Genomic DNA, 27514 nt, shown 5'->3' on the forward strand with positions numbered 1-27514 from the left:
AAAAAATATTTTTTTCCAAATTAGCATAGTCCTACAATTTACTAGCTCATCACACAGAGCCCATTCAAAACATAAATAAAACTGCATTTTTGTGATTTATTACAAGGTGGATGTTGATGTTTGCATCTATTTTTTGTTTTCTACATGAATTTGAGAGGACATGAGTTGATACTTTCAGGATATTCTTCATGAGTTTACATGGTAAAGCTTGTCTAAAAATGACCTTTTGTTTTATGACCATCTTACTGGTAAAGATACAGTATTGCATTAATAGCAGGGAGGTGACAGAGAATGGTCTGATGATGAGACACCCAATCAAACACAGTAAACCGTATACACAAGTTTTCCCAACAGATTTTCTTTATAAATAACTCATCTCATACTTTCACTTCCTTTTGTATAGTCGTACACAAGATAAGTAGAGTCTGCAGCCAGACAAACATGATTCAAAACACACCCCCATACACAGAGACAGGGGAGGTAAATTTTGTTTTCTATTGACTTCTGCAGATGAGCATGTACTGTAGTTGGAGGATGAAGCTGCCTCTAAGTTCTGACCTGAAGTCAGTTTTCTTTCCTAGTGGATGAGGTTGGAATAAACTGATCCTAGATCCGTTCTTAATGGTCACTTCAACCTGGAGAAGCCTGAGCATGATTCATTGCTTGGATGTGTGTCCGCTTCATGCCACTGATTGAATTTGAGTGTCTTGAGCATTAAAGTCTCTGTGTGTGTACGTTTGTGTGAATATTTAAATGTTTGGAACGAGACATGCATCCTTCAGCCTTTCTTTTGTGTGTTCAGATATGACCAAATGGCACAGGTGTAGACTGCCACATGACACACCCTTATATAAAATTCACAGACTGGACCAATCAAAAGGCAACAGGATAAATTCAATAACGCTCTCTGTTGCTTTTCTCAACGACTTCATTATCAACCAAAAACAGAACCAAAAGCACTGTCGATTCCCCCCCCCCCATAATAACTCAAATCAGAACATTTTAAAGAATGTTAAAAGGGAAACAATTGCCCATTGTGAATGCACTAGGGATCTGGTTGGATCAGAATTGACCGTTCCTCCAAGCAGTGGTTCTTTACCCTTCTGTTGACACAAGACTAACATTGGGTAACTTGATGGGTGATTGTTCACAACATTGTAACAATGTAGAGTACATATATATAGATGATTCTACACACTGTTGATTCAACTTCCTCCAAGCAATCATTTTGATAGGCAGATGGAGGTACTTCCTTTTCTCCTCTTAGCATTTATGTAAAACATTATCACCCTCATTGCATACCAAGGACCACAGTTAGTTACCAAGGACCACAAAATAACAACATGAAATGCAGTTCTATAGATCCCAGTAGAAATTTAAGGCATCATTTCAAGCCATGCACCCACCCCACCACACCCTCTCCCAAATATTATTTGTGTTTTGTCACAGTATGAAGGAACCAGGGTTGGGGCACCATTCCATTTGAATTCAGGAAATAAACTGAAATTCCAATTGACTTCCTGAATTGACTGAATTGAAATGGAATGGATCCCAACCCTGAACGTTACATGGAGATCCTCAGATCTCAGAGCAGAATCAGAGCAGACTACAACACTGGCACAAAGGAGGATGGAACTGGAAGGCAAAGTTAAAAGGGGTTGACTGTGTAGTAGAAGTTACAGATGTTATGACAGGTTCTTGTAAGGACACAGCCATTGGAGTGTTCTAGATAGGGAGGAGGTGGCACAAGCTTAGCGGGCGTCACAGTTTCTTTTTTTCTGTCTTCTTTTCCTTTGGAAAACATAGCCACGTCTCATTGTAACAGAACTTCATTTCCCATCAACCACCAGTCTTATTGACGGGCCCCTTCTCACAGTTGTGTGAGATGCTGCTGCAGTGTAAAAAAAAAACAGTCACAGAGTCTTGGCCTGGGTCTGCATTAATCTCCTCTAGTTCATACCTCCCACACAGACGTAGACTACACTACAGACCGACCCTTCTCCGTTTCTCATATCACATTCACAGTGTGGTGGATGCAGCAGACCACCCTTGCAGACTGCCGTGACCCCATGACCCTCATATGACGATGACGTGATAGAGGTCACAACCTCTCGACCCCTAGCAGAGGTCGGAGACGTAGTCGAAGTCGCAGAAGCTGTCCTGGTCCTTGCGGGAGAGCGTGCGGGGCTCACGCGGCGGCGTCAGGGCGGGAGGCTCGGCGGTGAACTCCTCATCAAAGTTGCTGACGTCCTCTTGGCCCTTGATGGAGGGAACGAAGGGAGGGGGCAGCTTCCTCTGTAGCAGGGCCTCCCAATCCAAACCCTGGAGGAGAGAAAGAGAAAAACAGGGTTAACAAAAAGCAAAATCACGGTGGAAAAATATGTTCCTGCAAAAACAACAAGTGTGGGATGAAGAGAAATGGAAAAAGATGAATATGGTGTCATGGATTTCTGACTCACCCGGAAGAAAGGCTGTTTCTTTATCTCATCAGCATCTTTCTCACCAGAGCCTAGTCTTCTCTCTGGGTTCCTCCTCAACAGCTGTTCATGACACACACACACACACACACACACACACACACACACACACACACACACACACACACACACACACACACGAATATTGATAGCCATTATAGAAGTCAAACTACCAGCTGTTATACTTAACTTGCTAATGAGAGAATTATGGGGGTTATTGGGAGAGAGAGTCTTTTCAGAACTGCTGTTCCCAGGTAAACAAAATCATGAATTAAAGAGACAAGAACTACAACATTACCATCATTAAATGGACAAATCTGTGAGGTGCCACAGACCATGGACATGTGTGTGGTCACATACCCTCCTCATGATGGCGATGGCCTCTGTGGAGAGGAATCGTGGGTAGCGGACCTCGTCATTCACGATGCTGTCAAACACCTCCTCCTCATCGTCACCAGGGAAGGGCGACTAGCAGAGAAATACACTCATACAATTGAGTGGGAAACCCATTTATAAATACCAGACCTCACAATATAGACACAAACCAAACCCAAGGAGATGTACTTTTTTTGCCGTGATGCGACACATTTCTGTTCACGGTATACTGCTACTAAGTGATGTACATTGAATATGTCTACTCAAATAAAGAGTGAATAGATATTTTCTGTCCTTCCATATCTATATTTTGTCCAACTCTTCAATGACGTCTCACCTCTCCCACCAGCATCTCATAGATGAGGACCCCCAGGCCCCACCAGTCCACTGCTCTGGTGTAAGAGGTGTCGGTCAGCACCTCAGGGGCCAGGAACTCTGGAGTACCACAGAACGTACTGGTCCTGTCCCCATAGCCCATCCCTATAGAGGGGGAGATGTTATTACACAGTGTTACGCAGGCAGAAAGAGACGAACGCAGGCAGATACACACAAACTCGCACTCACATGAGTGTTCACACACACTAGGTATCCAGACGTACGCGTCATAGAAGTGTAAAGATTCGACAAACTTCTGACCACTCACCTTCCTTACAGAGTCCAAAATCGGCAATCTTTACATATCCGTCTGTATCCAGCAGTAAGTTGTCTAGTTTAAGGTCTCTGGAGGAGGGAGGAGAAAATGTTACAGACCGGTCATGGACTTGGACAGAACGCCAAGAGAGTAGATGTGTGTCATTGACTCACCGGTACACAATCTTGTGGTCATGGAGAAACTGCAGCCCCAGAACCACACAGGCTGAATAGAACCTGTCAACAGAGACAGAAACATGTAAGACACCTATTAAAAAAACTAAGTGGAGTACACGCACACACACACACACACACACACACACACACACACACACTCTGGGACTAAGTACACACACACACTCTGGGACTACGTACACACACACACACACACACACACACACACACACACACACACACACACACACACACACACACACAGACACTCTCTCTCTTGGACTACTTACACACACACTCTGGGACTACGTACACACACACACTGGGACTACGTACACACACTACATACACAGACACACACTCAGACTACACACAGACACTCTCTCTCTGGGACTACTTACACACACACTCTGGGACTACGTACACATATACACACACACACACACACACACACACACACACACACACACACACACACACACACACACACACACACACACACACACACACACTCTGGGACTACGTACACACACACACTCTGGGACTACGTACACAGCCCGTGGTTCAGTGAAGACATCAGCGTGGATGTGCATCATGAGGTCACCGCCAGCCGTGTACTCCATGACGAAGCACACGTGTTCCGGGGTCTGGAAACACGCAAACAGGTTGACCAGGAAGGGGTGGTGGGAGACATTCACCGTCTCAAAGATACGCTTCTCACACATCAGACTGGAGGGAGGGAGAGGAGAAAAACAACAACGGAGGTGGTGAAAATGAGATCTGTGCTTTCAGAGTTCAATTTCAATCCTTGTGTGATGACAAATTGTTGCAGTCATGTAAAAACAAGTCAAGTTTGTAAATGTATAAATGAAAGGTCCGCACACACACACACACACACACACACACACACACACACACACACACACACACACACACACACACACACACACACACACACACACAAACACACAAACACGTACCTCTCCACCTCGTCCCGTGCAACAATATCTCCTTTCTTCAGGGCCTTGATGGCGTATATACTTCCTGTCTTCTTATACTCTGACAGCAGCACCTAAGAGAGAGGACAGGTAAAACAGAAAAGGTTCAAGGGTCACATTTCAGACTAAATCAAAGTGTTTATTTTGACTTTAAGGCCAGAGGGAGGTTAGAAACGCGTACCTTTCCAAAGTGTCCCCGGCCCAGCACAGCGATCAGCCTGAAGTCCTGGAGGCACAGGGTTTTCTTATGTTTACTGTAGAGAGAGACACACGTTACCACAATAAATAATATCTACACAGTAAACACAGTGACTGGTCCAGCATGGCCAGAGGTGTGTACTGCATTCAACTTGCAGACTTGTTTACGTGCTGCTGTGCGTTTTGTTGCCAACCTTACTTTGCTACCTGACAACTTTACGGTTTTTACTTTTTAATTACCGTTTATATTTTTAGTTTTTCCCTCACTCAACTTTTTTCATTCAACTTTTTCACCCCGGAGGTTTTATCTGGACATGGTTCGTCAGGACTTCCAACAGCCGAAGCTAAGTAACATTAACATGATGCCTTCTAATTGCAGTCGCTGTACTCATAATATACAGGAGAACGATCGCCTTACGGCGAGGATAACTGTGCTGCAAGCCCAGCTTCAGACGCAATCGTTAGGCAAGGGTCATTTCAGTGTAGGAAAGGATGAAACAGCGTCTGTGCCACCAGCAAGTACAGATAGTAACGTTAGTATAAATCCCCTCGCACGGTCCCCGCAGCCGGACATTTCCCTCCCAAATGGCTTCGGGAGGGAAATGCTGTAGGAATGCTCAACCGGTGTCGCTTATTCAGCCGACAGAAACTTTCAACAGGTTCTCCCCATTAAGCAGCGGGTCGGAGTCAGAGGCCGAGCCTTCTCTGGTCTCTACTCCTCCCGTTACGCGGTCTGAGACGCTGAAGCCTCCCACCATTAGCTCTGACAAATTGAAAACCCTAGTCATTGGCGACTCCATTACCCGCAGTATTAGACTTAAAACGAATCATCCAGCGATCATACACTGTTTACCAGGGGGCAGGGCTACCGACGTTAAGGCTAATCTGAAGATGGTGCTGGCTAAAGCTAAAACTGGCGAGTGTAGAGAGTATAGAGATATTGTTATCCACGTCGGCACCAACGATGTTAGGATGAAACAGTCAGAGGTCACCAAGCGCAACATAGCTTCAGCGTGTAAATCAGCTAGAAACATGTGTTGGCATCAAGTAATTGTCTCTGGCCCCCTCCCAGCTAGGGGGAGTGATGATCTCTACAGCAGAGTCTCACAACTCAATCGCTGGTTGAAAACTGTTTTCTGCCCCTCCCAAAAGATAGAATTTGTAGATAATTGGCCCTCTTTCTGGGACTCACCCACAAACGGGACCAAGCCTGGCCTGTTGAGGAGTGACGGACTCCATCCTAGCTGGAGGGGTGCTCTCATCTTATCTACGAACATAGACAGGGCTCTAACTCCCCTAGCTCCACAATGAGATAGGGTGCAAGCCAGTCAGCAGGCTGTTAGCCAGCCTGCCAGCTTAGTGGAGTCTGCCACTAGCACAGTCAGCGTAGTCAGCTCAGCTTTCCCCATTGAGACCGTGTCTGTGCCTCGACCTAGGTTGGGCAAAACTAAACATGGCGGTGTTCGCCTTAGCAATCTCACTAGAATAAAGACCTCCTCCATTCCTGCCATTATTGAAAGAGATCGTGATACCTCACATCTCAAAATAGGGCTACTTAATGTTAGATCCCTCACTTCAAAGGCAGTTATAGTCAATTAACTAATCACTGACCATAATCTTGATGTGATTGGCCTGACTGAAACATGGCTTAAGCCTGATGAATTTACTGTGTTAAATGAGGCCTCACCTCCTGGTTACACTAGTGACCATACCCCCCGTGCATCCGGCAAAGGCGGAGGTGTTGCTAACATTTACCATAGCAAATTTCAATTTACAAAAAAAATAACAATGACGTTTTCGTCTTTTGAGCTTCTAGTCATGAAATCTATGCAGCCTACTCAATCACTTTTTATAGCTACTGTTTACAGGCCTCCTAGGCCATTTACAGCGTTCCTCACTGAGTTCCCTGAATTCCTATCAGACGTTTTAGTCATAGCAGAAAATATTCACATTTTTGGTGACTTTAATATTCACATGGAAAAGTCCACAGACCCACTCCAAAAGGATTTCGGAGTGGGTTTTGTCCAAGTGGGTTTTGTCCAACATGTCTCTGAACCTACTCACTGCCACAGTCATACTCTGGACCTAGTTTTGTCCCATGGAATAAATGTTGTGGATCTTAATGTTTTTCCCCATAATCCTGAACTATCGGACCACCATTTTATTACGTTTGCAATCGCAACAAATAATCTGCTCAGACCCCAACCAAGGAGCATCAAAGGTCGTGCTATAAATTCTCAGACAACCCAAAGATTCCTTGATGCCCTTCCAGACTCCCTCTGCCTACCCAAGGACGTCAGAGGACAAAAATCAGTTAACCACCTAACTGAGGGACTCAATTTAACCTTGCGCAATACCCTAGATGCAGTTGCACCCCTAAAAACATTTGTCATAAGAAACTAGCTCCCTGGTACAGAAAATACACGAGCTCTGAAGCAAGCTTCCAGAAAATTGGAACGGAAATGGTGCCACACCAAACTGGAAGTCTTCCGACTAGCTTGGAAAGACAGTACCGTGCAGTATCGAAGAGCCCTCACTGCTGCTCGATCCTCCTATTTTTCCAACTTAATTGAGGAAAATAAGAACAATCCTAAATTTATTTTTGATACTGTCGCAAAGCTAACTAAAAAGCAGCATTCCCCAAGAGAGGATGGCTTTCACTTCAGCAGTAATAAATTAATGAATTTCTTTGAGGAAAAGATCATGATCATTAGAAAGCAAATTACGGACTCCTCTTTAAATCTGCGTATTCCTCCAAAGCTCCATTGTCCTGAGTCTGCACAACTCTGTCAGGACCTAGGATCAAGGGAGACACTAAAGTGTTTTAGTACTATATCTCTTGACACAATGATGAAAATAATCATGGCCTCTAAACCTTCAAGCTGCATACTGGACCCTATTCCAACTAAACTACTGAAAGAGCTGCTTTCTGTGCTTGGCCCTCCTATGTTGAACATAATAAACGGCTCTCTATCCACCGAATGTGTACCAAACTCACTAAAAGTGGCAGTAATAAAACCTCTCTTGAAAAAGCCAAATCTTGACCCAGAAATTATAAAAAACTATCGGCCTATATCGAATCTTCCATTCCTCTCAAAAATTTTAGAAAAAGCTGTTGCGCAGCAACTCACTGCCTTCCTAAAGACAAACAATGTATACGAAACGCTTCAGTCTGGTTTTAGACCCCATCATAGCACTGAGACTGCACTTGTGAAGGTGGTAAATTACCTTTTAATGGCATCAGACCGAGGCTCTGCATCTGTCCTCATGCTCCTAGATCTTAGTGCTGCTTTTGATACCATCGATCACCACATTCTTTTGGAGAGATTGGAAAACCAAATTGGTCTACACAGACAAGTTCTGGCCTGGTTTAGATCTTATCTGTCGGAAAGATATCAGTTTGTCTCTGTGAATGGTTTGTCCTCTGACAAATCAACTGTAAATTTCGGTGTTCCTCAAGGTTCCGTTTTAGGACCACTATTGTTTTCACTATATATTTTACCTCTTGGGGATATCATTCGAAAACATAATGTTAAATTTCACTGCTATGCGGATGACACACAGCTGTACATTTCAATGAAACATGGTGAAGCCCCAAAATTGCCCTCGCTAGAAGCCTGTGTCTCAGACATAAGGAAGTGGATGGCTGCAAACTTTCTACTTTTAAACTCGGACAAAACAGAGATGCTTGTTCTAGGTCCCAAGAAACAAAGAGATCTTCTGTTGAATCTGACAATTAATCTTGATGGTTGTACAGTCGTCTCAAATAAAACTGTGAAGGACCTCGGTGTTACTCTGGACCCTGATCTCTCTTTTGAAGAACATATCAAGACTGTTTCAAGGACAGCTTTTTTCCATCTACGTAACATAGCAAAAATCTGAAACTTTCTGTCCAAAAATGGTGCAGAAAAATTAATCCACGCTTTTGTTACTTCTAGGTTGGACTACTGCAATGCTCTACTTTCCGGCTACCCGGATAAAGCACTAAATAAACTTCAGTTAGTGCTAAATACGGCTGCTAGAATCCTGACTAGAACCAAACAATTTGATCATATTACTCCAGTGCTAGCCTCCCTACACTGGCTTCCTGTTAAGGCAAGGGCTGATTTCAAAGTTTTACTGCTAACCTACAAATCATTACATGGGCTTGCTCCTATCTTTCTGACTTGGTCCTGCCGTACATACCTACACATACGCTATGGTCACAAGACGCAGGCCTCCAAATTGTCCCTAGAATTTCTAAGCAAACAGCTGGAGGCAGGGCTTTCTCCTATAGAGCTCCATTTTTTATGGAATGGTCTGCCTACCCATGTGAGAGACACAGACTCGGTCTCAACCTTTAAGTCTTTATTGAAGACTCATCTCTTCAGTAGGTCCTATGATTGAGTGTAGTCTGGCCCAGGAGTGTGAAGGTGAACGGAAAGGCACTGTGGAAACGAACCGCCCTTGCTGTCTCTGCCTAACTGGTTCCCCTCTCTCCACTGGGATTCTCTGCCTCTAACCCTATTACAGGGGCTGTCACTGGCTTACTGGTGTTCTTCCATGCCATCTCTAGGAGGGGTGCGTCACTTGAGTGGGTTGAGTCACTGACGTGGTCTTCCTGTCTGGGTTGGCGCCCCCCCCCCCACCCCCTGTGCTTTGGCAAAGGGGGTGGGGTTATATCCTGCCTGTGTGGCCCTGTCCGGGGGTATCATCGGATGGGGAGACAGTGTCTCCTGACCCCTCCTGTCTCAGCCTCCAGTATTTATGCTGCAGTAGTTTATGTGTCGGGTGGCTAGGGTCAGTCTGTTATATCTGGAGTATTTCTCCTGTCTTATCCGTTGTCCTGTGTGAATTTAGGTATGCTCTCTCTGTTTCTCTCTTTCGCTCTTTCTTTCTTTCTTTCTTTCTCTCTCTCGCTCTCTCTCTCGGAGGACCTGAGCCCTAGGACCATGCCTCAGGACTACCTGGCATGATGACTCCTTGCTGTCCCCAGTCCACCTGGCCGTACTGCTGCTCCAGTTTCAACGGTTCTGCCTGCGGCTATGGAACCCTGACCTGTTCACCGGACGTGCTGCCTGTCCCAGACCTGCTGTTTTCAACTCTCTAGAGACAGCAGGAGCGGTAGAGATACTCTCAATGATCGGCTATGAAAAGCCAACTGACATTTACTCTTGAGGTGCTGATTTATTGCACCCTCGTCAACTACTGAGATTATTATTATTTGACCACGCTTGTCATTTATGAACATTTGAATATCTTGGCCATGTTCTGTTATAATCTCCACCCGGCACAGCCAGAAGAGGACTGGCCACCCCTCATAGCCTGGTTCCTCTCTAGGTTTCTTCCTAGGTTTTGGCCTTTCTAGGGAGTTTTTCCTAGCCACCGTGCTTCTACACCTGCATTGCTTGCTGTTTGGGGTTTTAGGCTGGGTTTCTGTACATCACTTTGAGATATCAGCTGATGTAAGAAGGGCTATATAAATACATTTGATTTGATTTGAACAGTTCATACGTTAACAGAGGTGCCTGGAAGGCACATGGTCACTAGTAGCCGCCAATATAACATTGTGTGTGTGTGAAACCCTCGTGTGTGTAGGTGTATGTAAATGACCACTCGTCTGTCCGCATAGTGACCGCGTCCGTGGGAACGAGTGTGGTTGCACACCTGCTCAGAGGGGGGGTTTGGGCAGGGCGATCAGGGGTGAGGTCTGGGGGAGAGAAGGGCTCAATCACTGGCAACCGCTCCTGAGAAAAAGAGAGGAGGGAGAAGAAGAGGATAGAGAGATGGAGGGAAGAAGAGGATAGAGAGCAGAGGGAGATGAAGAGGATAGAGATGGAGGGAAAAAGCAAAGCCAGGAGTGAGAGAGAGAGGTAAATAAAGTGGGTGAGTGTATGAGGTTCCTCTCATGTTGTATTTTGCTATTCTCTTATTGGGTTTCTCGTCTTTCTGTCCCTCTCTCACCGGGGTGTTATTATCAGAGTCTCTCCTGTAATCATGCCTGACTGGAGAGTCACTGTCCAGACTTAGTTTCTCCACTGAGATCTCCCTGAAAACACGTGCAAACACACACACACATGTATATGCAAACACACACACATACAGACACAAAAGGGTGGTTAGCTACAGGGTCCCGAGTGCATAGCATTCTACGTGGAGTTCATTCAACAACTTAGAGGGATAAATTTGAGGAGTAGATACTTGGGTACAAGTTGCTTGCGTGGGCCACACACCAAGTCGTTTGTGTGTGTGTGTGTGTAATACCCAGAGTTGAGGTTGTGTGCATTGGGGCTGTAGGTTCCTGTGTTGTTGACAGTGGGGATAGCGTTCCTCAAGAGTCGGACCCAGGTCCCGATGTCAACGTTCATCTGACGAGCTCTCAGGAAAGCCTTGCCTGCAAACACACACCGGAACAGTTCACACACACACACACACACACACACACACACACACACACACACACACACACACACACACACACACACACACAAAATATAAATCCAGCTGGACACAGCAGCAAACGCACCTATTTTCAGAAGACCCCATGCGGTTAAATCTGTTATGACCACAAGGGGGTGCTATGGTGAGGTCAACCCTTCCGTTATCATCATAATAAAAACGCCAGAGAAATACAATCTCATTCTAGCTCTGTGGGAAGTACTGTAGTAAGATATCCACTGTACTAGTAGGTTCTGGATTTCTCCCTGCCCTCTCTCACCGTGCTGTTTGGAGAAGACCTTCTTCTGTCTCTGAAGGCGTGGGACTCTCTCAATCACCGGGTTGAAGAATATCACCTGAACAAATCACACACGTCACACCTGCACTCTATATAATGGATCTATCAACTCACTTACCAAACACGGTTTTGATACTTCTTTAATGATGTCAAGTTTACAGCGTGTGCGTGTGTGTGTGCGTGTAAACCTACCTCAGCCAGAAGCAGCCCCTGTGGCTCCAGCTCCAGCTGAACTCGGTGTTTCTGGTTGTCCAGGAAGTCCTCCAGCTTCAGGTACTTGAGAGCACACAGCGAGCGGTAGTCCTTCCAGTACACTGCTATCTCCATCTCCCTGGACTGGAACACACACACACACACACACACACACACACACACACACACACACACACACACACACACACACACACACACACACACACACACACACACACACACACATAACAGGTTTCAACTAAGATATATGCACAGACACATGATACCTCTTCAGAGAGCTGACTAGTTAGTGTAGGAGCAAGAGTGTGTGAAGAGGTTTGGTCCTTTTGTGTGTGTGTGTGTGTGAAGACTTGTTTCTTTTGTGAGTGTATGAGTGAGTACGTGCCTGCGTGTGTGTGAGAGAGAGAGAGAGAGAGAGAGGACATTTGTACTTGTGTAAGCATATTTGAATGCATAATATTGTCTGTGTGTGTGTGTGTGTGTGTGTGTGTGTGTGTGTGTGTGTGTGTGTGTGTGTGTGTGTGTGTGTGTGAGACCGCTCACCCTCTCCAGCTCCACAGTGAAGGTCTGGTCCCAGGCCTGCTCCCCTACACTCTTCCAGGCTGTCTGACCCACCACTGAGTTATCCATCTTCAGCACCGCACTCACCTCCGCTACAAACACACACAATTATTACACACACTACACAAACACACCTTTCCATAAATATCCATTTAACAGCACAATTCATGGTGACGGTATGGTTAATTTGACCCACACGCACACTCTACCCTAGCCACTCACAGGAGAGTTCGTCGGTCTTGCTGGGAGTCTTGCCGCTGACGCTCCCGCTGCGTCCGTACAGGTTGCTCTTGCTGCTGCGGTTCATGAAGGAGCGTCCCTCCCCGGGGCTGTAGCAGGGCAACATGACCGCCGTGCCCTTACTGCGCCCCGGGACCACCTCCAACACCCCCACACAGCCCAGCAGCTGCACCTGGAGAGTACCTGAAGACACGGGGACACGAGGACAGAGAAAGAGAGTAGAGAGCCTTCCAGACACCACTATCTAACCTAAAGCAAACGCTTCATCACTTGACGTAAAGACGCTCCTATCCATGTTTATTTTGAAATGGCATGGTGAAGCTAAACGCTATGAAACCGCTGTCAACAGTCCACCATCAAGGAGAATCTGTAAGCCGGGGCATGATGCCAGCGAAACAGAACGAGTGTGAATGTACAGTATGTCAAATGTATGCACGCATGACTGTAAGTCACTTTGGATAAAAGCGTCTGCTAAATGGTATATTATATTCGTAGATGGTTGAACGTGATGGATACTATTGAGTGTTGTGTACAGTCAATCCTACTGACACATTTAGACCAGTGTGTCTCACCAGTGAGCGGGGAGGGCTTGCTGAGGGTGCTGTACTGGTTGTGAAGGTAGGGGGCACTGTGGCGGGAGCTGAAGGCCGGGGAGGCGGCCAGGACTAGTTCCTCCTTGATGAGGCAGGCCTTGGGGTGGTCCTCCGGCAGGTCGGCCAGACGCTGGTCCAGAGAGTCCCTCAGGACATCCAACCGCTGGGACGCCTCGCTCAGACGACACTGGGCCTGGAGATGAGGGGGCGGAAGTGGGGTGAGATGCTCAAAAATAGACCAGGAGTGTGTGTACTTTATAGAAGTGTGGGTTTACAAATGACACTTGGCTTGGAGGTAGAGAGATTCAGGGATTTGGAAGGATAGGGGTGAGACCCTAAAGACCAAACCAGGGTCGAGCTCGGTGGGCATGAAAAAGTTTCAATGAACTTCAAAAGGTTTATTTTTGGATTCTGTACGGACAGATTTTCACCTGTTTGTACCCAATGAACACAACTCTGGAGAATGGGGTTGTAAGTGTGTGTTCAGACAGTAATTATGTACTGTATGTATGTATTCATATGCATCCATGTAGAGTGAGTTTGCACGCAATGAGTTCTGTGGTGTGTGTTTGTGTGTTCGTGTTCTGTGTGTGTCTACACGTGCATGTGGTGTGTGTTTGTGTTCTGTGTGTGTCTACACGTGCATGTGGTGTGTGTTTGTGTTCTGTGTGTGTCTACACATGCATGTGGTGTGTGTTTGTGTTCTGTGTGTGTCTACACGTGTATGTGGTGTGTACCTCCGACAGGGCCTTCTTATCCTGGACCTTGCTGGCCCCCAGTAGTCGGAGGACATTCTTAGCTCCCTCTGCCACAGCGTGTTCTACCCTGTAGTGGTGCCTCAGCTCCTCAATACGCAGCTCCACACCACATACGTCCTGGTTACCTGGAGGAGGGGGGGAAGAGAGAGAGAGAGAGAGGAGAGAGAGAGAGGAGAGAGAGGAGAGGGGATGAGTGAAAAGTGTATATAAGGAGTGAGTAGACCTAGGTGTGTGTTTAATGCATGTGATTGACATAGGTTAACTTCAATAATAGTCTAGGAGTTTCTGATATACTCTGATATATTCTGATATACTCTGATATATTCTGATATACTCTGATATATTCTGATATACTCTGATATATTCTGATATATTCTGATATACTCTGATATATTCTGATATACTCTGATATACTCTGGATTGTTTTATTTATCAGGAAAACTCTATCCCTGAGAGAAAGATGGTCAGTGTAGTTTAGGTACTGTACTTTATGCTTTCTGTCACAGCCACTAATCTGAACTGACTTGACAGGCGAACGGACTAGACTGGAACGGTCCTTCTACCATTCTGCTTTCACCCGTCACTGGTGATGTGTTAAAAGAGACAGGGGAAATATGGCTTCTCTCCGGGAGCACTGGGACATAAACTCAAAATGACACTTCCTTTTATTCAGACCGCGGAATAGCAGAGGGGTTGAGACATTTCATCAATATGTGTTGGAATATTGTCGAGGATAAAACCTTTAGGATGTCCTGTATTGGTTTAGAGTGTACACTGTGCTTATGGGAGAGGGAGGAGAGGGGGAGAGAGAAGCAGAGAGAAAGAAACAGACAGAGAGAGAGAGAGAGAGAGAAGGGGGGGAGGGAGACAGAGAGTGAAGGAGAGAGTGAGAGGTGGGTGGGGAGAGAGAGAGGGGGAAGGAAGAGAGAGAAACAGAGAGAGCGAGAGAGAGAGAGAGAGGGTGGAAGGACAGAGGTAGAGAGTGAAGGAGAGAGTGACAGAGGTGGATGGGGTGAAAGAGAGGGGGAAGGACCTGAGAGAGTCATGTAGAGAGGGGCAGACACAGGAGAGAAGTGGGTATGTGGTAGAGAGAGAGAGAGAGAGAGAGAGAGAGAGAGAGAAGAGAAAGGTGGGTGGGTGGGTGGGTATGTGGTTGAATTCCTTTATTTCCTAATAAGGTCTTCGGCTGGGTGCCAGAGACCCTTCTGACTGACTGTAAAGTGTGTGTGTGTGTGTGTGTGTGTGTGTGTGTGTGTGTGTGTGTGTGTGTGTGTGTGTGTGTGTGTGTGTGTGTGTGTGTGTGTGTGTGTGCGCATTTGTGTATATACAGAGGGAGTGTGTATTTACCTTTGTGTGAGTATGTGTTTACCTTTAGGTGAGTGTGTGATGGGGGTCTGTTTTTGCAAGTGTGTGTGTGGAAGTGGAAGTCGTTGGCTTAGTAACCACTAAAGCCACTTATGGTGAAAATCCCATCCTCAACACCACATTCACCCTGCTTTAACAACGATCCCTCATCATATAGGTCTACATTTGAAAGTTAAAGAAGTGCTTCTGACCAGCGATGAGGAAAAAACCTGGAAGACATATTCCATAGGGAATAACTATCCTCACTAGCCAGAGTTCCGTTGGGTACAGATGAGTACACCAGAAAAAGCCTGCCCATAGGAATACATTATCCTTAAAATCCCTCCAAATAGCTTTCAGTTCCTCTCTCCTCCTTACTCCTTTCCCTCCATCTACCTCTCTTGACCTCCATCAATCCCTCTCTTCTCCAGATGACCCCATTAGCTGTTTCCTGAGGATGGAGGGCCCATAAAGGCCCCTTCACGTGCCATTGAGATTCATCGATCGCCTGCTAACTCATAACGCACGATGAGTGCTAGTGTGTGTGTGTGTGTGTGTGTGTGTACTTTGCGAGTCAGTGTTTGAGCGCAAAAGCGTTTGTATGCGTGTTCTCTCGCGTTTCGACTGAGCCCACAGCTTTGAGAGAGCGAGAGAGACACACGCGGGATGTCAGTGAGTCTCGCTGCCCTCCTCACTCCAGGAGAGAACCATCCAGACAGTCCCTGAGGCTGTAGAGTATTGATCTGTTTACGGTTAGCCTCGTCTCAGTCTGGACGGATACACGGCTAGTTGGCTACTCAGGGGGAGGTAGATGAATATACTGTACATGGGGAGAGGTTAGAGCTGGTTGTTGTATTGTATTGACGGCCTTTTGACTGAACTGCCATTTGACGGATTGAGGTAAAGTGAAATGTGCTGGCAACCTTGCAGCCTCACAGACAAAACCTGTACCTCCGAGACACAGTATATCTCCACAGTCCAAAATAGACAGTTACATTTTGCAGGCAGACAGTTGGACAGTGGCAAAGTATTGACCTGCAAATCAGACAAATAAATGGACAGAGACACAGACAAACAGCGAGAGGGCCGCCCAGACAGATGGACACACAGAGAGAGGGCCGCCCAGACAGATGGACACACAGAGAGAGGGCCGCCCAGACAGATGGACACACAGAGAGAGGGCCGCCCAGACAGATGGACACACAGACAGAGGGCCGCCCAGACAGATGGACACACAGAGAGAGGGCCGCCCAGACAGATGGACACACAGAGAGAGGGCCGCCCAGACAGATGGACACACAGAGAGAGGGCCGCCCAGACAGATGGACACACAGAGAGAGGGCCGCCCAGACAGATGGACACACAGAGAGAGGGCCGCCCAGACAGATGGACACACAGAGAGAGGGCCGCCCAGACTGATGGACACACAGACAGGTAAGTATACACTGTCCTACCCTGTGTGTCCTCGGTGTGCTCAGTGGCCTGCACGTTCTTGCGGATCTGCATGCGGATGATGTCGATCTTGGTCTTGCTGTCTTGCAGCATCTGCTGGGCCGTCTGCAGCATCTTCTTGTCCTGATTGGAGGAGGAGGAGAAAGACACAGGAAGACCCGGGTCACATGTCAGGAAGTAGAAGATGTGATGAATCATCTCAAGTCTAAATTGCTTTCTTTTCTTTTCTGCATCTGCACTGATGTGATAAGCATACGCAGGCTAAAGCTAAATCCTGGTATAAATCCACCATGTTGCTTTTCCCGGTTTCTGTGTTTTCAGATCGCTGTAGATTGGTTAGAGGACAGTACCTTGGTGGATCCGTTGGCGTAGATCGGAATCATGTTCTCGGCTCCCTGTTTGACCTTGAGCTCGATGTTGAGCTGTCTCTCCAGGGCGGCAATGCGGTCCTGGCTTGCTGACGAGCGGCTCTCCGCCCCCGGGGACTGGGGTGGGTCATCTGGGGGGGGGGGGGGTGAAAGGTCAGATACATGTTGTCATCGCAATACCAAAGCAATACCTTGAGGTTTAATCTATCATGACAACCAAAAATCTCCCTTTTCATACTTGCATGGCTATGACTAAGCAAGGGCGACACGTAAAACGCAAAGGATAAATGGAATCATCTAAAAACATACCCTTGTTGTCGTCTCCTCCCTTGACCATGATGTGAGCGTCCAGCTCCTGTAACTGAGCATGCAGGTCTTCCAGCTTACGGTTGGAGCTGCGTAGTTGGGAATCCACCTAATGAATAACACATAACAACAAATGACATTTATATAGCAACTTTCCAATGCTCGTAGCACTTTACATCAATGCTTGTCAGTGAATGTGTAATGCCTCGTGTTGTGCTGTGTCCCTATGTTAACTTACTTGTAACACCCTATGCTTTATTTGATAAGACCCAATAAACACAATAAAACAAAACCAAACTATTATATTACATTGTAAAAGGGGGGGACTTATAGTAAGAGTGTAAGGGGAGGAAACCTAGCCTACCTGGGAGGCATTCCTCTTATCGGTGGTGGCCCTGCGGAGGTTGTCAGCCCCCTCCTTGATCTTCAGCTCCTTCCTGATCTCCCTGCGGATCTTCTCCCTCTGCTCATCAAGACGCTGCTGCACCGTGGTGTCTGAGAAGTCCGAGCTCTGGTCCAGACCCAGCTGCTCTAAGACGGACAGCCCACCTGGGTCACTCTGGATAGGGGGAAGAGGGAGGGGAAGGATGAGGGGTGAAAAAGGGGAAGGGAGAGAGAGGAAAGGGGGTAACAGAAGACAGAAAGAGGGAGGGAGAGGAAGGAAATTGGAAAGATAGGATAGAACAAATATTAGCATGTGTTTGTAGAAAACTCAAATGCAGGCTAAATATATATTTCAGGAGGATGATAGCTAGCTACAACGTTCAAGACTTCACATCTCTCCAGTCCACAGTCCCCCCTGAAATTGCCAATGTTCTGAGCTCTAAATCGGAGCTTGACTGTACAGTGGTTACCACAAGCTGCAATTCCCTCAGGGAGAAAGCCAGCCAGCAAACCAGCCAAACAATCAGGGAACCAGCGGGAGACTGAATGAATCACTGCTATAGGAAATCACAGCCCTGTCCCCCAAAAACCGTAAACGATACAAAAACAACACATCACCCCCTGGCTGTCGTCATCCTCAAACAGCCCATCGCCATGCCAACACATAGTCCCCTTTCACCTTGAAATTACAACCGCCAGACCACAGAGAACCTCTGACAACACCGCTGGCTAAAACCACACCAAGGCTCATTGAGTTGGAGTAGAGAAACAGAAAGGAAAAGACAGTCAGGGTTGTAGAGGAGTGACGTTAGGGGGGACAGGATATCCGTCCCACACCAGCTCAGGCCCTTCCTGTTTCCTGCCTGTGTCGCTCTGCTATCAGGGAGAGAAAGAGATGGGGCCACGTTCCCAACATACTAAAATGCATCCTTCCGTCCTGTCTGTGAAGAAAATGACTAACCACGTTTCCATCCACTGCTTTTATGTGAGTAAAGTCATAGCGTATAAAAAATAAACCCCAACAGCTGTGATGGAAACAGGAAGTGTCGGTACAATTTTATAAATGCCGACAGATAATTTGTCCGTTCGACATGGTGGGATCTTTTTGTGTCGGTAAAATGTATTATGCGAGGAATGGCGGTGGAAAAGCCTTTATGTGCAAATACTGATATAATAACCATCATATCATATAGTTCAGTGTGTCAAATCAAAGGGCCTGTTGTCCGGACCTCTGGCAGTCTCTATGGGGGTGCCACAGGGTTCAATTCTTGGGCCGACTCTCTTCTCTGTATACATCAATGATGTCGCTCTTGCTGCTGGTGAGTCTCTGATCCACCTCTATGCAGACGACACCATTCTGTATACTTCTGGCCCTTCTTTGGACACTGTGTTAACTACCCTCCAGACGAGCTTCAATGCCATACAACTCTCCTTCCGTGGCCTCCAACTGCTCTTAAATACAAGTAAAACTAAATGCATGCTCTTCAACCGATTGCTGCCCGCACCCTCCCGCCCGTCTCGCATCACTACTCTGGACGGTTCTGACTTAGAATATGTGGACAACTACAAATACTTAGGTGTCTGGTTAGACTGTAAACTCTCCTTCCAGACTCACATCAAACATCTCCAATCCAAAGTTAAATCTAGAATTGGCTTCCTATTTCGCAACAAAGCATCCTTCACTCATGCTGCCAAACATACCCTTGTAAAACTGACCATCCTATCGATCCTCGACTTCGCCGATGTCATTTACAAAATAGCCTCCAATACCCTACTCAATAAATTGGATGCAGTCTATCACAGTGCCATCCGTTTTGTCACCAAAGCCCCATATACTACCCACCACTGTGACCTGTACGCTCTCATTGGCTGGCCCTCGCTTCATACCCGTCGCCAAACCCACTGGCTCCAGGTCACCTACAAGACCCTGCTAGGTAAAGTTCCCCCTTATCTCAGCTCGCTGGTCACCATAGCAGCACACACCTGTAGCACGCGCTCCAACAGGTATATCTCTCTGGTCACCCCCAAAGCCAATTCCTCCTTCGGCCGCCTCTCCTTCCAGTTCTCTGCTGCCAATGACTGGAGCGAACTACAAAAATCTCTGAAACTGGAAACACTTATCTCCCTCACTAGCTTTAAGCACCAGCTGTCAGAGCAGCTCACAGATCACTGCACCTGTGCATAGCCCATCTATAATTTAGCCCAAACAACTACCACTTCCCCTACTGTATTTATTTAGCGCCTTTGCACCCCATTATTTCTGTTTCTACTTGCACTTTCTTCCACTGCAAATCTACCAAATCTACCATTCCAGTGTTTTACTTGCTATATTGTATTTACTTCGCCACCATGGCCTTTTTTTGCCTTTACCTCCCTTATCTCACCTCATTTGCTCACTTTGTATATAGACTTATTTTTCTACTGTATTATTGACTGTATGTTTGTTTTACTCCATGTGTAACTCTGTGTTGTTGTATGTGTCGAACTGCTTTGCTTTATCTTGGCCAGGTCGCAATTGTAAATGAGAACTTGTTCTCAACATGCCTACCTGGTTAAATAAAGGTGAAATAAAAAAATAAAAATATCGAAGTAAACTGTTGTATGGTCCTCCCACTACGACTCGAGAAAACATGCAGTTTACATTAGGCTACAGATGAAATATGTTATGAACTTCACAGGGTGGTGAAAGTGCATGGAATGAGCTTGATGCTCCTTTCCAATAAATGTCGAGGGTCATATTTTGGTGACATGATGATCAATGTTTGACTGCCGTTTTGACAAATAAAAACATTATTGCGCTTATCCATTAATCTCACCGTGTAGCCTACCCGCACTGTATCTGCGAGCTGTTGGCTAGAGCGCACGTACCAAGACCAGAGTAGGCACGTTCACTATTTAACGCAACAGCAAAACTGCAGTTGAAAATGCAATGCAAACACATTGACTGCATGGCCAGGCACGACTCCAACACCATCATTAAGTTCGCCGATGACACAACAGTGGTAGGCCTGATCACCGACAACGACGAGACAGCATATTGTATAAGGTTCTGGGTGTAGCTGGTGCAGAGGAGTCAGGCGCAGGACAGCAGAGATGAGTAACACAATGAACTTTACTCACAATTTCCAAATACATGAAGTAATACCAAGCCCACAAACAACGGACCGAACTTACAATAAAACAATGACTCACAAAAACCATGGGGAAAACAGAGGGTTAAATAATGAACATGTAATTGGGGAATTGAAACCAGGTGTGTAAAACAAAGACAAAACAAGTGGAAAATGAAAAGTGGATCGGCGATGGCTAGAAGGCCGGTGACGTCGACCGCCGAATGCCGCCCGAACAAGAAGAGGGACCGACTTCGGCGGAAGTCGTGACAGATATAGGGAGGTGGTCAGAGACCTGGCCATGTGGTGCCAGAACAACAACCTCTCCCGCAACGTGATCAAGACAAAGGAGATGATTGTGGACGACAGGAAAAGGAGGAAAGAGCACGCCCCCATTCTCATCGACGGGGCTGTAGTGGAGCAGCTTGAGAGCTTCAAGTTCCTTGGCGTCCACATCACCAACAAACTAACATGGTCCAAGCACACCATGACAGACGTGAAGAGGGCATGACAAAACCTATTCCCCCTCAGGAGACTGAAAAGATTTGGCATGGGTCCCCAGATCCTCAAAAGGTTCTACAGCTGCACCATTGAGAGCATCCTGACAGGTTGCATCACTGCCTGATATGGCAACTGCTCGGCCTCCGACCGCAAGGCACTACAGAGGGTAGTGCGACGGCCCAGTACATCACTGGGGCCAAGCTTCCTGCCATCCAGGACCTCTATACCAGGCGGTGTCAGAGGAAGGCCCAAAAAATTGTCAAAGACTTCAGCCACCCTAGTCATAGACTGGTCTCTCTGCTACTGCACGGCAAGCGGTACCAGAGCGCCAAGTCTCGGTACAAGAGGCTTCTAAACAGCTTCTACCCCCAAGCCATAAAACTACTGAACATCTAATCAAATGGCTACCCAGACTACTTGCATTGCCCCCCCTTTTATGCTGATGCTACTCTCTGTTATTATCTATGCATAAGTCACTTTAATAACTCTACTCACATATATATATATTACCTCAATTACCTCGACCAACCGGTGCCCCCGCACATTGACTCTGTACCCCCTGTATATAGCCTTGCTATTACTATTTTACTGCTGCTCTTTAATTATTTGTTAATTTATTTCTTTTTTTTAAGATATTTTTTAGGTATTTTTCTTAAAACTGCTTTGTTGGTTAGCGTTTCACTGTACCTGTTGTACTCGGGCACATGTGACAAATACAATTTGATTTGATAATTAGATTTTTATTCGGTACACGAAAACTTAAGCGAAAAAGTAAATTGTATGTGCACTACTTCATCACGCACTGATTAGTATCTGCAACAAGTCACTTTGCTGGGAACCCAACTGGTGGGAAAATATTTTCTTTATGCAGATTTTAGAATATTCTCATTAAAAAATGTTTCAATTGGATAGAAACCTAGCTACTAATAGACATGGCTGAGAGTGGGAAAGCTGTGAACCCTTTGCTTTCACCAATCAAAACGTGTTACATCCGTGATTAGTGATTACCTCAAGGAAGGATGGAAGGACACACTTCAAAACTACTGGAATGGGGCCAGTCAAATAAGTATGGGAAGATGAGCCATTTTGACCTTTGACTTCCTCTGAGCTCATAATGTGCACTGGACTGAGTGCCGTGGCCACTAAAAGCTAACCGCTACTCTTTAACAAGAGGGAGGAAAAACAGAGCAGAGTAGAAAGCATCCTTGCCCAGGCTGTCAGCTCACATTACAGGAAAAGAGGAGAAAGGGAGGTTAACAGGTAGCACACGCCTCATCCAGATCATATGACAGGAAGAGACCAAAGGTTAGCTAGCGCCTCATCCAACTGATATGATAGGAAGAGGCTAACGGCTAGCTAGCGCCAACATCCATCTGATATGATAGGAGCGGCTAACATAAAGTTAGCCTTTAGAACTCCCTGCCTGTGGTTCCTAGTGAACTCCTTCTAGAACCCTGGGGCTAACGGCTAGCTAGTCCCAACATCCATCTGATATGACAGGAGAGGCTAATGCTAGCAGTTAGCGCGGCTCTAGGACCCTGGGGAGGTGCTCCGGGCCCAGACTGAGTGGGTGGGAGGCTTGCAAAGTCTTCAGGCCCGCCGCGACCTGAATTAAAGATGACAAAGTTTGCTGCTGTGTCTGTAAAGCATGGAGGAGGAGAGCGAGGCGAGAAAACCTCTCGCTCTGCAGACTTGCTGGTACACTCCCTGCACTGTACTGTTAGCCTGGTTAGAGATACACTGTACTGTAGTATAGAAGGCAGTGGGTGTTGAGTTGACTGGGGTTTCAGTCTGACTGTGCTGCTTTGTTGTGTTCTACTTCTACCACACCATAGGCCTAGAGGACGCCTGAACCGAACCCGTCTGCTTCAGGAGCTTGGTGTCGTCTTGTGTGCTGGCAAGGCAATGTTTTTGAATGCAGAAAGAGTCTGGTACACAGGATGTCTGAACTGTAGCCGTACTGCCAGTCTGTTCCTGCTTTAGCAAACTTGTTGTTGTCTAGTGTTGTTGAATGTAGAAAGAGTCCAGTATCCAGGTTAGCTGAGCTGGCCCTTAGCACAGGAAGGCCAAGGTGGATTATTTGGTCAATATTTTCTTAACTCGCACTGTTGGTTAAGGGCTTGTGAGTAAGCATTTCACGGTAAGGTCTACACTTGTTGTATTCGGCGCATGTGACAAATAAAGTTTGATTTGATAGAGAGTGTGGGGGTTGAAGATGAACAGAAAAGATAGTAACCCTGATAGAGGAAGTGTCAGTGTGTGAGGTTCCTGTGGGTAAAAGTTGCCCTTCGCCACAGATCTAGGATCAGCTAGGTCTAAATCCTGGCCTTGACCATTAGTGGGGAAAACACAAAACTGACCTTAGATCAGTGTCTAAGGGCAACTTCGTCCTACTCCAGTTACTGCATCACCAGAGCTCCAATTAAATGGCAATTGAATTAGGCCTATATCATTGTCAACACGGCAAGTTGACCAGCTGCTCCTAGACCCGCTAGGACTTTCACACAACTGCACCAATGTGTAATACGTAGCCATCTGGTTGGAATCCCCAATGCAGAAAGTATTGATAAGTGCATAGAGATAAGGGCTGGCTGATTCAATAGATAGTGGTGCCTTTAGCTACACGCTAACAGAGGCTAATTCAATACGACCAGCGGAGGAGAGAGAGAAGAGAGGGAACTGAAGAGAAGGACAGAACGCGGTCAGATTGCATTAGCATGTCATGAGCTCACGATGGAAAACAGTCCGTCGGAGTTTCCTGCTCCGAGATAACGATTTGAACAGAGATACTGTCAACACACACACACTACTGGCACGAGATACTGTCGCTCACACACACACACAGAAAGCTGACTCACTCACGCCAAAAACCCCTCCCTTGGCCTGACTTAAACTCTCCACGTCACTGCAGGTCTCCGGAGCGTGTCAACGCGCATGACCCATTGCCAGGGTATTGTTATTGTAGAGGGTGTGATCGCTGTACTGACTGGACTCATACTTCATCCCGTCATGTGTGTGTGTGTGTGTGTGTGTGTGTGTGTGTGTGTGTGTGTGTGTGTGTGAAGCCAGTGGCGGTAAGTGAACCATTGAACCTCCCCCGCGACTCCGTTCCATTGTGACGGAAAAGAGCTCACAGGTCGTCCATCTTGGAAAGTCTTCTAGGGTCACCAGACATACACAAACGTGATCAACACGCCAAAGCAGCGGCACTGACAGAGTCTGTGTGTCCTGGTTGCCAAATAAAGAGCAGATACTTATTACACCCGTCTTTATGGTGCACAGAGTCTCTCTGACAGGAGTGTGTGTGCGACTGTGTGTGTTACATCCAGAGGGAGTGTGTTCTGTGTCTTGATGAGGAAGACAGTACAGTCAGTACACAGTTAGAGCACAGGGCCCCTCATGAGGTAAACAGACAGTTTCTCTCTCTGTGCTCCCACTTCTTGGCAGTCTACACAGTGTATAAACACACACACACACACCATCTCCCACACACACTATGTATGGGGCCATGGCTGGTGAACACACACACACACACACAGGCACGTATACAGAAAAATGTGTGCGCGTATGCAGGTACAATGGCTGCTTTTTGAAATAGGTTTTCTATACTAACTTAGTAGGCCTAATCAACGTTCCCTCTCATCAAGTGCAACATGGTCACGTCTTTCTGTTCGCCTACTTGCAACAGCAGGGAATAACCAGTTACCACATATAAATAAACTGGATGAGAAGGCAGACGGGGGAGATGTTTAGAGAGAGGAAAAAGAAGGAGAAAGAGCATGTCATCCCCAGGGCTTGGAGAGAGAGAAGGAGAGAGGGAGGCAGGGTGCGAGAGCGAAAGAGAGAACGAGAACGCAACACCTGCAGCTTTACTGCCCATATGTCTCTCAGTGGCTCCAGCCCTGCAGTAATGAGAGAGAGAGAGAGAGAGAGAGAGATGAAGGGAGAGACAGAGACAGAGAAATAGAGAGAAAGGCGGCCGGACTAGTAGAGACAGTGGGAGAGAGAGAGTAGGAGGATAAAAGATTCTAGGATAAGAAGGGGAGACAGAGGGAACACAGAATGCAAGAGAAAGAGAGGGAGGCAGGACGAGCAAGAAAGGGAGCATGAGGAGTGAAAGAGAGAGGGGAACTGGAAAGCCAACACAAACAAAGAGAAACAGCACGAGGGGGACAGGAAGAGAGGGAAGAGAGAGGCAGATGACGCACAGCTGGGCTCGTGTGACAGAGAGAGCGAGAGAGAGAGAGAGAGAGAGAGAGAGAGAGAGAGAGAGAGAGAGAGAGAGAGAGAGAGAGACAGAGAGAGAGAGAGAGAGAGACAGAGAGAGAGAGAGAGAGAGACAGAGAGAGAGAGAGAGAGAGAGAGAGAGAGAGAGAGAGAGAGAGAGAGAGAGAGAGAGAGAGAGAGAGAGGAGGACAGAACGAGACGGACTGAGGACAAAACAAATGAAGCCAGGAGGACAAAGAGGAGAGGAGGGAGACCCAGACAAGAGGAGAAATATCCTAGTCATTCGGCTAGAGACAGAAAACAGAAAGCAATTTAAAAACATCATTAGAAGTGGATGTGGAGGGGAAGAATAGCAAGCAGACAATAAAGGAAGTAAACAGCTGCCTATAAGGCAAACTGACATAAACAAGAGAGACCCAGAAACTAAAAAAATACAGTCACTTGTGAATTGAATGTACCAAGACACAAAATGAAACACACACACAAACACACACACACACACACACACACACACACACACACACACACACACACACACACACACACACACACACACACACACACACACACACACACACACACACACACACACAATGGGAAAGAAGGCACAACCACTGACTACAGCAACACACAGACAGTACAGCACAGTAAATACATGCCCTTTGAACCCTACCGCTGTGTCAGGGTGAGCGCTGTCTTCCGACCGCTCCCCTGGGCTCTCCCCCATCGCCTCTTCGCTCGCCATCACCCTCCTTCTCTTGTTGCCTCCCTTCCTACCGCTCTCTCTGAAAGTCTCCCCCCTAGAGCACTGCTTTATCTCTCCCTGCTCAAATCCACCGCCAACTTCCCTCTTCAAAAGGGAAGAGAGAGAAGAAGGAAACTACAGGGGAACTAGAGAGGGAAAAGGCTGCCTGGTCAAGAGACGAGACTAGAACGCGAGGCGAGAGACAGACAGAAAGAAAAAAGAGAGACCGAGAGTGACGGAACTCTACCCTGCACAGCTTCCTGGTTTTAGAGAGAGAGCAGGAAAGAGAGCCAAAAAGCGAGAGGGAGAGAGAGCAAGAGTGTGTAATTGTAAACATTCATTTAGGCAGGGTCGGTCTAGAGACTGAACATCAGAGAGAGAGAGGAGAGCAGTTCTGTGCTCATTGTGTGTGACAGAAAATATGACCAGAGGGCATAATAACAGAGGTACTGAGAAAAAGAGGTAGGGGGAGGGAGAGAGCGAGAGAAAACAGACAAGAGAGGCTCTAGCGCCACTACATCCCTCATCCTCCCCCAGCTCAGATAAGGCCTGACGGATGAAGGGAAGGAGGGAGGGGGAAGTCTAGAAAATGATCCTGGCACTCTCTCCTCCCATTGCTCCTCCTTCGATCTCTCCCTGGCTTCCTCATCGTGTTAAAAAGCATAGTTCAGCATGTCAGAGGAGAGCGATGTTCCGTTATGCAAACCATAGGTACAGTACATTTGGATTGTTCTCAGACCCCTTGACTTTTTCAACATTTTGTTAGGTTACAGCATTATTCTAAAATTGATAAAAAATAATAATCCTCATCAATCTACACACAATACCCAATAATAACAAAGCAAAATCAGGTTTTTATTACAAATAAAAAACAGAAATACTTTATTCACATTTGCTATGAGACTGGAAATTGAGCTCAGGTGCATCCTGTTTCCATTGATCATCCTTGAGATGTTTCTACAACTTGATTGGAGTCTGCATTGGTAAATTCAATTGATTGGACATGATTTGGAAAGGCACACAACTGTCTATATAAGGTCCCACAGTTGACAGTGCATATCAGAGCAAAACCCAAGCCATGAGGTCAAAGGAATTATCCATAGAGTTCCGAGACAGGATTGTGTTAATGCACAGATCAGGGGAAA

The 27514-nt window shown here is 46.6% G+C and overlaps 1 protein-coding gene across 2 annotated transcripts in view; it reads right to left on the reverse strand.

The window, feature by feature from the left end:
* Positions 1-342: 342 nt before the first annotated feature.
* The window catches only part of LOC115178288 (serine/threonine-protein kinase N1), a 58344-nt gene continuing 31172 nt past the window's right edge, over positions 343-27514 (reverse strand). The window contains exons 1-23 of one of the 2 annotated variants that reach the window (XM_029739398.1): positions 26298-26587; positions 17767-17961; positions 17406-17511; positions 17079-17227; positions 16731-16851; positions 13912-14057; positions 13154-13367; positions 12564-12764; positions 12324-12433; positions 11760-11903; positions 11550-11625; positions 11096-11225; positions 10796-10880; positions 10499-10578; positions 4836-4908; positions 4637-4728; positions 4209-4385; positions 3657-3719; positions 3496-3572; positions 3190-3332; positions 2838-2945; positions 2460-2540; positions 343-2322 (exon numbers count right to left, since the gene is read on the reverse strand). In XM_029739398.1, coding sequence (XP_029595258.1) covers positions 2119-2322; positions 2460-2540; positions 2838-2945; positions 3190-3332; positions 3496-3572; positions 3657-3719; positions 4209-4385; positions 4637-4728; positions 4836-4908; positions 10499-10578; positions 10796-10880; positions 11096-11225; positions 11550-11625; positions 11760-11903; positions 12324-12433; positions 12564-12764; positions 13154-13367; positions 13912-14057; positions 16731-16851; positions 17079-17227; positions 17406-17511; positions 17767-17961; positions 26298-26369 — 2847 coding nt within the window. In that variant the 5' untranslated portion in view covers positions 26370-26587 and the 3' untranslated portion in view covers positions 343-2118. Of the gene's footprint in view, positions 2323-2459; positions 2541-2837; positions 2946-3189; positions 3333-3495; positions 3573-3656; positions 3720-4208; positions 4386-4636; positions 4729-4835; positions 4909-10498; positions 10579-10795; positions 10881-11095; positions 11226-11549; positions 11626-11759; positions 11904-12323; positions 12434-12563; positions 12765-13153; positions 13368-13911; positions 14058-16730; positions 16852-17078; positions 17228-17405; positions 17512-17766; positions 17962-26297; positions 26588-27514 lie in introns of those variants that run through there. The other variant, XM_029739399.1, reaches the window with a different exon arrangement.

This window comes from Salmo trutta, chromosome 38 (assembly GCF_901001165.1).
Source record: "Salmo trutta chromosome 38, fSalTru1.1, whole genome shotgun sequence".
In the NCBI taxonomy this organism is placed as follows: Eukaryota; Metazoa; Chordata; class Actinopteri; order Salmoniformes; family Salmonidae; genus Salmo; species Salmo trutta.